Source organism: Notothenia rossii (genome assembly GCF_949606895.1).
Source record: "Notothenia rossii genome assembly, chromosome: 9".
NCBI lineage: Eukaryota > Metazoa > Chordata > Actinopteri > Perciformes > Nototheniidae > Notothenia > Notothenia rossii.
In genome coordinates, this window is record NC_136907.1 from 49,340,486 (window position 1) to 49,356,197 (window position 15,712).

The 15,712-nt window shown below is 37.7% G+C and overlaps 2 protein-coding genes across 7 annotated transcripts in view; both read left to right on the forward strand.

Annotated features, from left to right (window-relative positions):
- The first annotated feature begins 42 nt into the window (after positions 1-42).
- LOC307020432 (nucleolin-like) lies at positions 43-11,028 on the forward strand. 3 transcript variants are annotated; one of them, XM_079651767.1, is made up of 16 exons: positions 43-181; positions 631-706; positions 792-881; positions 947-1,075; positions 3,327-3,419; positions 3,492-3,626; positions 5,869-5,940; positions 6,028-6,151; positions 6,242-6,399; positions 6,655-6,784; positions 6,915-7,072; positions 8,000-8,129; positions 8,207-8,340; positions 8,451-8,577; positions 8,679-8,887; positions 10,705-11,028. In XM_079651767.1, the coding sequence occupies exons 1-16, from the start codon at positions 179-181 to the stop codon at positions 10,764-10,766; spliced, it is 1,830 nt and encodes a 609-aa protein (XP_079507893.1). In that variant the 5' UTR covers positions 43-178; the 3' UTR covers positions 10,767-11,028. The 3 variants fall into 3 exon arrangements, with proteins under 3 accessions (XP_079507893.1, XP_079507894.1, XP_079507895.1); XM_079651768.1 differs by having other exon boundaries at positions 6,658-6,784; XM_079651769.1 differs by lacking the exons at positions 8,000-8,129; positions 8,207-8,340.
- Positions 11,029-11,162: 134 nt separating this feature from the next.
- LOC307020431 (polyamine-transporting ATPase 13A3-like) overlaps positions 11,163-15,712 on the forward strand; it is a 31,429-nt gene continuing 26,879 nt past the window's right edge. For 3 of the 4 annotated variants that reach the window (XM_079651763.1, XM_079651766.1, XM_079651764.1), the window contains exons 1-2: positions 11,163-11,707; positions 14,286-14,355. In XM_079651763.1, coding sequence (XP_079507889.1) covers positions 14,305-14,355 — 51 coding nt within the window. In that variant the 5' untranslated portion in view covers positions 11,163-11,707; positions 14,286-14,304. The remainder of the gene's footprint in view (positions 11,708-14,285; positions 14,356-15,712) is intronic. The other variant, XM_079651765.1, reaches the window with a different exon arrangement.

Below are 15,712 nucleotides of genomic sequence, written 5' to 3' on the forward strand. Positions count from 1 at the left end.
GCCAAATGAAATGAAATACTTACAGGCATCCGTTAGTCAAAAGGTAGTGCATGCGCAGTGCGCAGAGTAGTAGCATGTGGGTGTTTTTAGCTCAACACACACGTGCATTCACCAGAGGAACGACTGAAAGACTGCTAGCTGCACCAGTTTCTGATTGTCTGCTGTTGTAACACTAAATATGGTAAAAATCTAACGTTAGAATTACGTTAATTTACAGTTATTATAAAGGGGCTACTAAGTGCACTGAATTAATTTTTCCGCCTTGCGTTATTTTAGGTTATTTTCTGCAAGCTAACGGTTGGCTAGCTGCTGATAATCACCCGAGTTGTACTTACTAGCTGTTTCGAGCAGATAAATTACAACTGCACAGCCTGTTTAAGTGGAAAACAAAACTTGTCAACAAGTTAGCTGTCCCTCACCATATGTGAAGACATTTTTTAATAATATATTGAAATGGGGGAAGTTCATACGTTATTTTGCATTTGTTAAAATGATGCTGCCATTGACTATGCAAGATAATAAAACACACATACAAATAATTTGTATAACTGTTTCAGTTGCAATGCCATCCGTTTGTGGGTGAACAGGGTTCTTACTGATTTGAAATGTATGTATTTGTTTCTTTTCCAGGCTACTAGACGTAGTACAAGAAAGAGCCAAGCTGGCACAAGTGAAGTTGTAGAAGAAGAGGACAATGTTACAACTGGCAAGTCATTTATTTAATAAACATGTGGAAGATTAGATTTAGCTGGCTGTTTTGACATAATAACAATACCTTTATCATATAATAGTTGTTGCTGAAGGACAGACTGAGATCGTCTCTTCAAGCAAACAAATAGTCGCAACAGAAGATGCTCCCAAGGAGAACCAAGATGAACAAGGTACTGCAAACGCATCATGTCTGTTTGTATCTGTGAGCTGTACCAATAACAAACTGCTTGTTTAGATCCCCAGATGGACGCCGTCATTGAAGTAAAAGGAAGTACTTCTACTGTGGATATATCGTGGGACGAGAAGTCTAAGAGGGGAGTTGCTGATGCGGAAAAGAGAACCAGCGATCAGATCATGGACAGCGGTAAGATGTTTCCAAGAGTCATAGTTACTATTGCATACATTTTTGTTTTCTAGAAAATGAATTTCAAACATTACTCATTAATATTACAGATGTATTGTAATTCGTCCTGCTTTGAATAATACAGATGCTCTTAGTTTGTGGCCTTATCTATATCAAACCTTAAGCATTTGACGCATCCCACATATATACAAGGCACAAAGTAATACACACAAACATTAGTATCACAAATGAGGTTTCCACATAAAAAAATGCATATATGCAAATATAAATATCTACAGATTATTGTAGAAAAGTGTTTTTTTCCCTCTTCTTCCAGCATTTTCCACATAGTTGGCTCATCTGTATGTTTCCCATGTGAAAGGCCATCACAGTTTTTATTAGGGATGTAACGATACCAAAAACTCACGGTACGATAATATCGCGATAACAAGTCCAAGGTACGGTATTTATCGCGATATTGAATAATAAAGGGAAGAAACAAAAAATTCATTTTTTTTTTTCAATAAAAATTTTTTTTACTCGGAAAATGTTTTTTTATTACATAATAAATCAGATTTTTACAGCATTTTGTAGGATAGCAGTATTTTAAAGTGTCAAAAACAAAGTGACAGTAACAGACTGGAACAAGAAAACCAGTGTTTTTGTACCTACCAGTAAAAACAAAGTAAGCATTTTCTTTGTGCCACTGCATCTCACAAATAAACAAGGACATTTAATAATCAGACCCTGCAATAAAATAAATCAAGTTTCACTTTAGTTTTTCAAGTAACTCAACTCAAACTCACTCGTCACTCACTCAGCATCATCAGACAGGTTTTTAGGAATATGAGAATGTCCACATTTCCAGGTATTTATAAACTGGGATGTTTGGGCATTTACAATATCCCCTGCTCTGGAAAAAACTCTGTCGCCTGGTACTGATGTTGCTGGGACACCAGTGGTCGCGTTAACCGAATATTGTATTTAACAATGACGGAAAAATCTGAAAGCAGTCTGTCATTTTGACAGATTAGAACAAACTCGGAACAGCGCCAACGTTTCCCCGCAGCCAGGCTCTGGTGTTATGCCGTGTTATGCATGTCCTCCAAAAGGAAATGATATAGTTTCCAAACCGTACTTTGCCGTACAGATCAATACATGTCTGGGAGGTCTTGCTTTACGCTGTGCGCGTCCCGCGAGGTGCATGCACACATGGCATAACACCGCCCCCCGCCCCCCCCCCCTCGTTGACAGTTCACGAGCATGCTCTATCGTGAACTGTTCAGACCCGACGGGTAATAAGGGATTATGACAGATATTTTACGATCCTGTCTGTCAAAATGACGGACAGCGAAAAAGTCTAACGCCAGGCTTATTGACATGGCGAGATATAAATATAAGGTTGGTACATGTCTCTAGGTGTGTAAATGTGGCCCTGTAAATACAATACTTTTGTGTTATCTGTTGTTTTATTTTCATGTTGTAACCTACTTGCTGCCATGTTGGACAGGTCTCTATTGAAAAAGAGATCGATGATCTCAATGGGACCACCTGGTTAAATAAAGGTTTAAAAAAAAAAGTGTTTTTAAAAAAAAATCTTTTTTTAAATCTTTTTTTTTTTTTTAAATCGCGGTAGATTTTGTCAGTCTCACGACGGTATTGGGAAATGTATTTACCGCGATACCGCGATATTCGGTATATCGTTACATCCCTAGTTTTTATGCATCATCCATCTTTAAAAATTAATATAACTAAACAAAACTTTGCTCTTTTTACATTAAACAGTATGTTTATGTCATTGAAAACCCTTACGAAACCCTGAGTAGCTAAACAATGGGCATTTGCAATCTTTGAACTAAGGTCCAATCCTTTTTGCCTTTTCAACAAACTATCATTCATATCAGTTAACCGATTATATTACTGCGTATATTATATATATTCCTACGAGCCTCCCACATAACACATTGTATGTCCTTACTATAGCCAATTTGGCTGCATATACTTTAGTATTTAAGCTTCAAACATGAGATGGATAACAACATGCCTTTTACCATCAGGTGAATGGCTAACTTTACTTTTCCCCCAATTAAATGTGTTTATTTTCATTTAAGTTGAAGGTGTTGTGTATTCTCTGTTTAAATATTCTGTAACGTCCAAAAATTGGCACTCGGTTTTTCAGTTTTAAAATGATACTCCTCCTCAAAATCGATCTTTAGTGAGAAGCACTTATTCTTTTTCACTGTTTATATCAAATCCCTTCTGTTTTCTACAGAAACAAAAAGCGAGATCGCCCCTTCGGCTGAGGCAGTCGTCTCCACAGAGGATACCCCCAGTGAGAGTACAGATGTGAAGCAGGAATCTGAAGGTATTGCAAATAAAATGACGTCACGTAAATGTCTGAGTTCTGAGCGGTGCCAGTAAACCAGCTTCTCTTCAGAATGTCAGATGGACATTGTTGCTGGAAGCACAGCTGCAGTATCTGTAGCCTGGGAGAAGAAGAGTGAGGAGGGAGAGAGCGACGGAGCTAAAAAGGAAACCAACGGAGCAGAACAGACTGTTGCAAAGGCTCCAGGTAAGGATACTTATAAGAGTTATGGAGTGGTCTTTTTCTGTTTTTTGTTCTCTTCTGTCCTAATAACAAATCATAAACAAAATTCCCAAATGTTTCAAAGCAGTCTGTGGTTCCAGATTACATGTAATAGGGATGAGTCTCCTCCTTGTGGCGCTATTACAACACATTAAATGTTAAAACGAACATTCATTATTAAAAATGTTACTGTACAATAGGTAATTTTGTTACTCCTGCATCCTGGTCACTTACAACATTCTCTGCATTATTTATAAATATTTATTTATTTTCCTCACATCCATCATCTCATTAAATATGTGCATATTTTAATACATTTCAGGAACACAATTCTGAACTTTGGATAAAGCCAGGTTCAAAATTCTTGTTTCATTTTGTAGTCATATTAGAATCTAAAGTTTTTACAGAATGGATTTTGGATATCTGTTTTTATCACTCCATAAATCAGAAAATACTGTCAACGGCTCTAAAATATCAATTTTTGCCATGTTTTTATGTATACAATCTCATATAATTCAGGCTATGAATGATATATGAACAAACCCTTTTGTAAAAATCGTCATAATATTGAAAGAATATAACTGGAAGGAGGTTTGGTGTATGTAAGTTCAACTGAAGTGGACATTTTTCACTCAGAATAGGAGAAAAAACTCATTTTGAGAAAACAACCTTTAAAGATTGCTGTGTGGCGCTACCTAAACCCTCCTGTTCTTTGGATGACAGCTTGCGCCTCGACGCACTCCGTGAAGGTATTTTATTGTCAGGGTCGGTTTTTTCGCTGTTCTTTTGCCATTTTGAGATTTCAATTTCCAGCTAAAGCTAAACTAAGAAGTGGAAAGACACCACGTGACTCATCTGAACGAATCACGTTGTCAGAAATTGACACCAGCCAATGAGATATAGTTTTTTAATTTAAGACCCCTTTGTACTTTCACGATTGGTTGCTGATACAAAGGAAATGACCATATTTGGATCCGATGAGATTGTGCAGGAGAGACGGAGCTTTCCAACGATACCTCTGATGACATGGTGCAAACAGCGGTGGCGGTACTTTGTATTACGTTAGAATGCTAACTTTTGGTGAATTTAGGAGAAATCTACAGACGGAAATAGACAAACTATTGTAAAATAAACACCTAAATGTTTTTTTTGTACGTTTTCCTTCCAAAAGCCTGAAAGAAAACATGTTATGGAATCAAAATAGCACAAAATCTCAAAATTGACCAGTGCATGAAAAACGATGTTTTTGCCTGCCGTGTCTCGCCTTAAAGCCTTTGAATCTTGAATCAGTAGTATATGCAAATGTTGCCAGATGTAAAATAACTATCATATTTGTACAATCAATTGGCAAAAATGTTGGGATGCTTACAATTAGAAGTTTTACTGCACCATCCCAACAAAATATGGATCATACCTGTTTATTTGTGCATTTCTTCAAATTCACCTCTTGCTTTGTTATCATGATGTTAATCAATCGTAAGTCGCCGCCATTCTCTCATCCGCTTCTTGCCGTTAAATTCACGGTTTACATGTTCATTGTTAACCAGTTGTTAAGATTCATTCTATTTTCCATTTCTGGAAAAATCATGAGATTGTATTATATTGAATTAAATAATTTTTGTTAAGGAATCGTTTATAGTTAAACTTCCACATAATGTAACATTGAATCAGTTAATATATTTGCAGTAGCTTTTGATATAAGGTAGCTCTAATATGGGTTGATGCATGACGTTCAGTCTATCATCACTTTTGCTTACCGTACCATTTACTTTTCATACAATAATTATCTTTTGGATGAAAGTGTACAGCTTGTTTGTGTGCTTAAAGGTTTTAAATGGTCATGCACATTTTATTCTGGGTCTTTGAAATGTTGTGTAAAAGTTCTCTCAAAATAGAATCATTTTAAACCTCAAGCACATGAGTGATCCGTTCAAACTGGATCTCAACTGCTTTAAGATCTTTATACCTAGACAAGTCATTTTGATCAATTAATCAATTTGTTTAAAATAGATCACCATTGAAAGCACAAAATTGACTCACTGTGAATGTTTGAGTAAAACATTTGCATAAGTTCTTGAGCTGCATTACCTGATCTTTCTGAAATCAGTTTCAGACAAATATTTATGAAGTAGATGGCTAATTTCTTGAATTATATAAGTGTGTATGATCAAAATGTGAACTGTCGGCTGATGAAGTTGTCCTAACTTACATTTTCCATGTGTTCCAGTAAAAGGGAAGCGGAAGGCCAGCTCTACAGTAGACGTGTCCCCGCCAAAGAAAACTAAGCTCATCAACGATGGTAAGAAGTGAATAACAATATAAGACTTCATTCTGAAAGGTGCCCGAGTTCTTTCCTTCACACATTCCACTGTCTTATTTGTTGCAGGTTTTTGTCTCTTTGTTGGCAACCTGAACAAGTCCAAAACATTTGAGGAGATCAAAGATTCGTTAGCAAACTACTTCATGACACAAAGCGTCCTGGTTCAAGACATCAGATTAGACCGGTCCAGGTGAGAATCCTGCTCCTACTCCTCACAGAATTATTAGTGCTGCTACTAAACCTACTGACTTAACTAACAAATGATGTTTTGCTCTTGTAGAAAACATGCATTCGTAGATTTGGCCTCAGAGATGGACTTGTTGAAAGGCTTGATGTTAAATGGACATATGATGAATGAGCTGCCCATGAAGGTTGCCAAAGCAAAAGTCAAAAGTGAAGACAAGGTGAAGCCAAAACTATCCTTTGAGGAAAAAAGAGGTAACGAGAAAATGTAGTTATTTAATTCTATGTTGTTAACCTTTTCTCATAGTGGTGCAGCAGTAGTGTTCGTTTAAACCACTAGAGGGCATTCATTGTTGAGTTTATACAACTTATGTTCATATGAGTATGGTTGTTTTTCAATAACTAAAATAATGGATGTATGGGGGCTTTATACAGGAATGTAAAACACCATAAGGTCCACGGAGGTTGTTAAATATGAAATGTCTAACTTGAGGGCTGTTCTGTGTTTAGCAGCCAAAAATAGCAGATGTTTGTTTCTGAAGAACATCCCGTACGAAGCGACAACAAAAGACATTCTGAAAGTCTTCAAATTGGGAACCTGTGTTCGTTTTCCTGGTGGAGCAGAGACCCCAAAAACAGGGTAAGAGTTTAAAAAGAAATGCTCTAAGGTTCACTTTCTAGGTACACAAAACCTAATTGATATATTTAGTAATGTGATTGTGATGATTTGTAATCTGTACTGAATAAATTGTTTTTTCACTCTTCAACAGCATTGCCTATGTGGAGTTCCCAAACAAAGCTATTGCCAGAACAGTGCTGCAGCAAAAACAAGGAGCCAAGATGAGTGGCCGTGTTCTGATTGTGGAAAAAGCCGGAGAAAAGAATGGGAAAGTCACCAAAACTGATGAAAACAAAGACGACACTAAAGGTAGATCACTGGATATTTAGAAATGTACTCTTAATAACTGAGGTGATACTATACCTATTAACCTGCAGACCCACAGCATCTTTTGGTCATTTAAAAGTACTGCACCTCTATGAAAACAGCACAAACATGGCTAGAAGTGGAGAGAACTGAAGCATTTATTGTGTGCAGTTATTGGTAAAATGCCTAAAAAATAAAACTTTTGGGGATTTAATTCCTTTCCCCTAAAATGCGAGAACGTAATCTCTAAATATTCAACTTTTTTGCCAAGTGCCCCAAAGTTTTATAAATATCGGGGAGTTTTACAGTGACATCACCATGTAACACTCCTGCTTCTATTGGCTATCTCTCCAACCCATTGTACGGGATAGGCTAAGGGGCTCGGACATCTCTAAGCGATTGACCAAGAAATATACATATGAACCTGAGGAGAATAATAGGGCCCCTTTAAACACACTTTTGTTGTCTCTTCTTTGTGTGAATGGCCTGCAGCTCAGCTGAAGTTTCACTCATTTACTGAAACCGTTCATGATTTCCATCTCCGTCAGGAACACAGAATTGCATCTATTTTAAGGGATCTGCCTGGAGCAGACGGTTTTATTTTGGTTGACTTTTGAAATGGAGCATGAAGTGGTTTTATGAAGTGAAATATCACTATTTTAAGCAAAGTTTTACGTTTTCTGACAGAAGCATTTGCACATTATAAATCAGGCTGTCATTTTTGTTTTTAGAATTCCTGGCTATGATAAATTGCGTTATTTTCGCCCTAAAATAAGAAAAGAAAACATGCCTTTCACACCTGCATGCCATTTTTGGGTTCAGAGGTTCAAATATGTTTGTTGCTGCCTTTTTAACATCTCAATATCCATCAACAAAATTTGGATTTAGCAATTTGACCTGGTGACAAATTATCTATTTTCTTTCTCACAGCTGCAGCCGATCCAAATAAAACCTTATTTGTGAGCAATCTGCCTTTCAATGTGCCAGAAATAAACCTCAAGAAAATCTTTGCGAAAGCCGTTAGTATCAACCTACCTAAAAGCCAAGGCAAACCAAAAAGGTAAGTACATGTTCACTTCACCTTTCAAATAAAGAAAGCATTTGACTGTTCTCAAGAACATCTGTAATCCTCTGCAGGTTTGCGTTTGTTGAGTTTGCATCCGCAGCACACGCGGAGAAGGCCCTGCAGTCATCCCAGAAATTGACAATTTCAAAAAGGGAGATCAAAGTACAATTTTGCGACAAGAAAGAAGGGTCTGCACAGGCAAAACGTATGTGGGATTGTTTATGTTCTATTATCCATGTCGGTGTCGCCTTAGTTACTGCAAATCATACATTGGAACTGTTTCCAAAGCCACAATGTGTTTTTCCCCCTCTTTAGACTCATTAAAAACTTTGATCGTGATGGGCCTCGCTGAGAAGACGACTGCCGAGACTCTTAAAAGTGCCTTTGAAGGAGCTTCAAGTGCAAGAGTCACTGTAGATAAAGAGACAGGAGTTTCAAAAAAGTGGGTAGCCTCACATTTTTTTGTCATAATTTTAACATGTTTTTTCGATTATTCTGGAAGTCCGATTTACACTGACTTGTGTCAATTGAAATGTTTTTCAGGTTTGGTTTTGTAGAGTTTGAGAGTGAAGACAACTGCAAAGCTGGTAAAGAAAGCATGGAGGACTGTGAGATTGATGGCAGCAAAGTGACGGTGACTTATGCAAAGGTCCAGGCTGCGAAAGGTCCGAAACTCCCCTCCAAGCCCCCCCAGGCACCTGTTGAGAAGTCTGCAGGTCAGGCAGGCAAACGTGGGAAAGGAAAAAAGAAAGGTAATGTTTGAGTTCAACTGGCGTGTATCAAGGTCTCATTGTAGTTGTATGCTTATAAGAAGAATTTGAGAAGAAGAAAAATCTAATTAGTGTTATTTTTTTATAGTAACACTGGATTTAGTGGCTACTGACAACATCTAAGGGGACTAATCGACAAACATGCAATGAATGATCCGCAGTTCCCCTCATTTGCAGAGCATCTTTTTACCCGTTGTTTTTTTGTATAGTAACTCTTTTGTTTTTGGCTAAATCTCTATGCTTTCAACCTCAACTTAAACACACTTTATGCCTTCTATCCACAAGTAGCAAACAAGTTAGTCCTGTTCCATCTAGTCCTGTGATATTTCTATGTTCTGGACAAATGGGAAACATTCTGGGCTAATGTATCCGTGTTTACTGAGCAGCATACTTTTTGTGTTTGGTTGTTTTGTTTGTAAAAAGAGTATTTCCTAGGCGCATCTGTAACATATTTTTGTGGACATATGAAGTATGACATAATGGTGGAAAAAAAACGGTATTCACAAGATTAGAAAACCCTGATAGACATATTTGCAATTTACATTTCACAGCTAAAGAGCCAGATAATTGCCTGGGCAGTTAGTTGCAGGACACCAACAACTAAGCTAAAAGAATATTGGAATAACATTCAAACACAACTTTATAGATGTTAATGTTGCTGTGTCTTCTATGTTTAAATAAGCAAATGTTTACAACATGTTGCACCTCTCACAAGTGGCCAACAATTAGGCCTAAAAAAGCTTTAAAGGTCCCATGTCATGCTTTTCCGTTTATTACCCGTCCCCTTGTGTGTTACTTAGCTTTTTATGCATGTAAACGGTCTGCAGAGTCAAACCCTCAAAGTACACCCTGTAGCGAGTAAAACTCTAACACAGAAAAGACCTGTCTATGCTGCCCCAGAACGCCTTTTTGGAGATTTCTCTTTTTCCATTGTTTACTTTTTGGGTATAGTGATGTAATGTAACGTCCGCGGAGCCGTTACGTTTGGACCAATCCGCGGACTCCCTCACTCACACACACACACACTCGGCGGGACGTTGCGAGGCTCGCTGCTGCGAGGAGCGGGACACTGAGCTGGCTCACTGGTGTGGGGTCGGCGAGACACCGTGGAACTCAGCCTGGGCACACACACAAACTCCCAGCCAGGCTGTGGGTGTATGTGTGTTTCGGGCTGGGTTTCGCTGTGTCTCGCAGACGACCACTGGGCTCACAGGGAGGGGGGGCAGGAGCTCCAACAAGCCGTTTAGGACAGAGAGTGAATACACATACTATACAGAGATGCTGTATGAGAAACCAATGTGAGTTTGGAAAATTGCACAATATAAATGTATTGTAGTATACCTCAACAATGGAATTATGATCAGTAGAAATTGCCATGACATGGGACCTTTTAATAAATGCAATGCCCCTTCTTTTTTGGCAGCTTCTTTTAGAAAATATTTGTACTGCCCTTGCATATGATGCTTTGAAATACTCTGCTGTTTTTACATTGCATTTAGCTAACGCTTTTATCCAAAGCGACTTACAATAAGTGCATTCGACCAAGAAGATACAAACTTGAAGAAAACAGAATCATATAAGTTTCATAGAGCCAAAACATTTCAAGTGCTACTCAACTGGCTTTAGATAAGCCATTCCTTTGTTAGTATAAAGCTGTTGCTTGCTCATGTTGTTCATTGTCATTAGAGGGCTATTTTTTTGTGCAACTTTAATTTACTGTCTTATATTGATTATTGACTGGTTTAGCTTGATGTTTCTTGTGTAAATAAAACAATTTTTCTGCCTCGTTTCTCCTTCAGGTAAAAAATCTGGAGCTGTCGCGCCACAGGATGCTGTTAAAGAAGTTGAAAATAAAGGCTAACTGGACTGGGAAAAGTTAAACAGAGATTAATCTAAAAACTGTCCAGTTCTTTTGATTATGTAAGGTTGTGAAAATGTAATGAGCATTGTTAGTCCTACCTGTTTGTAAGACACGCAACACCTTGTAGATGATCATATATTTGAACCTTTAAACCTTCCACTTCATAACTTTTTTGAACAGATGTTAAAAAAAACTCCAACTTATTATCAAATGTTGTTGTTAAAAGATTAATTGTGAAGATAAACTATATTTGAATCCCCCACCAGCTGTGTATTTGAGTTTGTTGTAACATCTGTAGTGAAGAACCAAAAGGTTATGCAAGGACTAAAATCTCAGCCAAGTCACTGAAAACTTCTCAGCCACTGACCTGAAATAACTCCTAGCTAAACATGCCAGGTCCTCCCGTTAATGACTAAATTAAGCAGTATTCCCCCTTTATTTATTTTTTGAAAGGTTTTCTTTTATTGAAGAATGACTCGTGTAAGATAGCAGGGATGACACGTAAAGGGGTAGCAGCCTGGGCTCGAACCCTTGTCCGCCGCACGAACTGAGCCTCAGTACATGAGGGGCCGTCAGCTATAACCAGTTTGTATCTGCTCTAATGGGAACTTTTGCATATCTTCAACCCTCTCCCCCCTCTTGCACGCGTCGCCACACTTCGATTTGTTGCAACTTGCAGCAACTAATCCAAAACCCGGTGTCTTTTTGTGACCTCACATCCTGTTTTCCTCACTTCCTTCTGAATGGACCGGTTTGGGACGGTCCTGTCTCCGCGCGGCGTGGAGCTGTGTTGTGTCGGCGCCTGTCTGCAGACACATGTTCGATCTCCAGTGTTGCTAGGCTGCTGAACGGGGCATGCGAGCTAACTTTTGATGCAACCGTTAGTTCACCTGACTATGCAACGTCTCGTGCATTGATTGATTGAGAAGAGAAAAGTGTCGGTAAGTTGTGAATTCGAGGTTTTTCACACGGTGTTTATGTTCATTTTCAGTCTCATGTTAAGGTAAAGGAGCTCCATAACGGCTCAACAAGGAACTTGCGAAACGGAAACAACTTTGTAACAAAAGTGTCAAACAGCGACTGCAAATGGCTCCTCATTCACTGTTTGGTGATGCAATACTGTTGAAACTGGGAATGTTTGTTTTTCTCTCTGATAGGAAACTTATAACTTGAGCTTTTTCCTCCCTTTTCGCCTTTTAAACATGTTGTTTACGTAAGTATCGACAAACTCTACCCTTTAACTTCAGGTTAAATCTATTTTTGAGTTTTGTTTTGGTTTAGTGGGATTTGATGGAAAGTGATGGAAGTGGTAGGTGCTACAGTGTAAAATACTGTAACAAATACAAGAGTCGTACATTCATGGTATACAAGTAAAGCCACAACACTCTTGGCCTCATATTATGCTTAAAACTACTGAAAGTCAAAGTACTCTATGCAGAATGGCCCATTACAGAATAATTATTATATTACTTTAAAAATAGAGCTACTGTTACAATACTGGAATGTTCTAGCATTACAATTATTCATGCATTTGTGTCCATAACCTTGATGTTTTAGCTGCAAGCAGGTTAATGTCGTCATAATTTATTGAAAAAAAAGGTTTCTCAGCATGAGAAAAATATACAATTTGAATTGTGACTAATCAACAAACTACATCTAAATTGACTAAAGACCAAAAATATCCGATGAATTGATCGAGCAACTAGGCAGTTCTAATACTGTATTAGTTTATTGTACTTGTATTTATAAAAAAATTAAAAAATTAAGTCTGTCTTAAAAATGTTGAAAAACTGTGAATTAAAACTGAAATAAAGAACAAGTACTGGACAATTGTGTTTAAGGACAGTACTTTAGTCAATGTATTCCATCAATGCTTAAAAATCTAATGTCAGTGTGCCATTAAAAAAAAGCACATTATTTAGGGGAGGCGTGAGTTGAGTATGTAGATAAGTTTGCACATCTGTTATTTGTCATATAAAAACTTGTTTGTCAGGTAGCAATGGGGACCCCGTCGCCACAGTTTCTGGATTGGGATATGAACCTTTGCTGCTGTCGGACTGTTACATAGTTGTTTTGAAGACAGCCCGGTGTAGCTTTGGCTTCATGTTTGGAGTCTTTGTCCGGCTGGAAAATAAATCTTATCCAAAGTCCCTGTTGGCTTGCAGACTGCAACAGTGTTTCTAACAGGATTTGTACTTATTTATATGCTGCAATATTTACTTTATTTTACTGCACGATGCTGCCACCACAAGAGGGATGGTGAAAAAGCTTTTGTCTCATCAGACCATAGAAGCCTGTTAGATTTGTCATGGACGATTGGTTTTCTATAAATGTAATTAATAAAGTTTCATATTAACTGTGGAGGAATTGTCTAAAATATGAATTTGGAGCTGGACTTTTCTGATATAAGATTTAATTGCATTATCTAGGCCCAATTAATGCATAATATCAATATTATCTCTAAATCTACAGAAACCCCCCCAAAAATCAGTCAACTTCAACTCAATAACTATTACATTTGGTATTTGTAATCTTTATTTAAAGAGCAATTATCCATATTCAAGTTATAAGTTTCACAAAGACAGCTAAATAACGACATACAAGCCCTAAATGATCAAGCAGTCTTAGATGAAAACAAATCACACACTTTTGTGTTTAAATAAACAGTATAGTGTAGAGAAAGGTAAAAGGAAACCATCTTTTTTTTTTTTTTAAAGAAATAATGGTAAGTTAAAAGGCAATAGAAACTTAAGTTAAATCTGGAAATCTGAGCTCTGGAAATATATAGATGATTGATGTAAAATACCAGACGACCCATACATAATAGCGCTTGGCTGTGAGTCAAACATTACTGTAGGTGTGACAGTTATTGAGCGGTAACATTTGCATGGTGCAAAGGTTTCCATGTTTTACGGCCCATCCTGTCCTGGATCGATGCTTTACATCTAAGAGTGTCGCACTAATGTGTCAATAAAGTTGTCAGTGAGTCGACATGTCGGTGTGTTAAAAGGCTCAGTTAAGTCCTACAGAAGTGCACTCGATAAAATCAATGCAATCAAGCCAGAGTAACGCCGTATTTCAACTATTGACTCGGCTAATATTCCAGGAAATGTATGTGGACAATATCTAAAAGGTTTCAAAAACAAGACAATGAATGTACCAGAAGCTTTTCACAAAGTCTCAAGACGTGACTGGTATGAAGATAGGGAATATAGTTTCCTCCGGATTAATACCAGGTAGATAAGGTTTACTCAATGGTGTCACTATGTTGAACGCTAAACAAACGTCTGTTAGTCTTTTGTGAGGATTACTGGAATATTCACTGACCTTCTATTTTTTGGGGTTTATTTTGCAAAGTTAATAAACTTGGCCATTTCAAGTCCTTGACGGTTATTAGCATTGCAACATCTTTGCTGACCAGACAGAGTAGAGACTTCTGTGATAAGAAAGCGTCAGCGAGTAAACCACCCATTGGAGTCCCAGTAAAGAAAATGATCTCTTTTTTTTTTATCTTCTCAGTTGTTGAACAACAGACAGAATGAAGACGAAAAAGCCGACGATTATAAACCAGGGACTGGAGGATGAGATGGTAAATATCCATTTCTGTTTGAATCTGAATTCCTTTATCAGTCCCACAGCGAGGACACAGTGTTACAGCAAAAGTGGCATAGCAGGTCACAAAGGCCTACATAAAAAAAAAAACATTCGTAATAAAATCAAAAAGAAAGACAATGAGTAAACAAAAAATGGCTAAAGAAATGTGTAGCAGCAATTTAAGTAAAACTAAGTGACACCATTTTGGGTGGAGGGCGTCAATAACCAATAAGTTAAAGCAGTGGTTCTCAACCTGTGGTACGCGTACCACTGGTGGTACGCCAGCTCCCGCTAGTGGTACGTGGAGGAATCTGACATATAAAAAAAAGAAAAAAGAAAAAGATTAATTACTTTTTTTTTTTTTTTTTTTTTTTATTCAAAGGTGGGGTAGGTAATTTTGGAGAAACCAGCTCGAGTGAGCTAGAATTTGAAAATACACAAGCGGAAAAATATGCGACTTCCTTACAGAGCCTTCCACAGATGAATTTTTTTAAGGATCTTTTGTCAAAGCACTTCAGATATTCATTGCTATCAGGATGTTAAGAGCATTCCATGGAATATAACAAAAGTGTATCTCGAGCCGGTTTCTCAAACGTACCTACCCCACCTTCAACCTTTACACATAACACAGACATATAAAATACAGGAAACACAACCAAGTAAACAAAAAGACGAAAAGCAGTCACTACATTGTGCACATTTGGGACATTAAGGTACACTATTATTATTGCAAGAGCAGCTGATGGTAAGGACCTCAGACAACTTCAATTTAAAACAGGCTATAGGGACAAGTGCCATCAGTTTGAGGCTTGATTGAATAACATTAATTAAAAAATAAATCATACTATCAAAATACTACAACGAATGAAAATAAGCTTGAGATAATTGAAACTGTGGTTTAAATTAGTTCTAATAGGCTATTGCTGTTTTTAGATTTAGAAACGAAAACATTTATTTTATTTTATTTCTGGCCTTGCTAATTACGACCTTACTACCCGCTAACGTTGCAAGCAAGCTAAAGAAAGAAGAAAGCTGAATGATGTTAAAAACGTGGCTCAAAACGGGAGGTATTCGGAAGAGAGGTACAGAGGAGAATATTACCAGCGAAAGTGAACAAGTGAATGAGGAGGAGGACAGTCATCAACCGAGCACAAGCGCAGGCTCCGCAAGCAACGCAAAAGTGATATGCACAGCCGCTGTGATGGAGGAGAGAAGTGACTCAGGAAGAAGGCATTTGCTCAAATAATGGAGAGAAGGCTGTGACCGAGGTCAAACGCTGAAAAAGCACACACTTGTCCTTAATTGTTGTCTTTTTTCTTATCTCTTTTCTTTTTTACTTTGCCACCACAGAA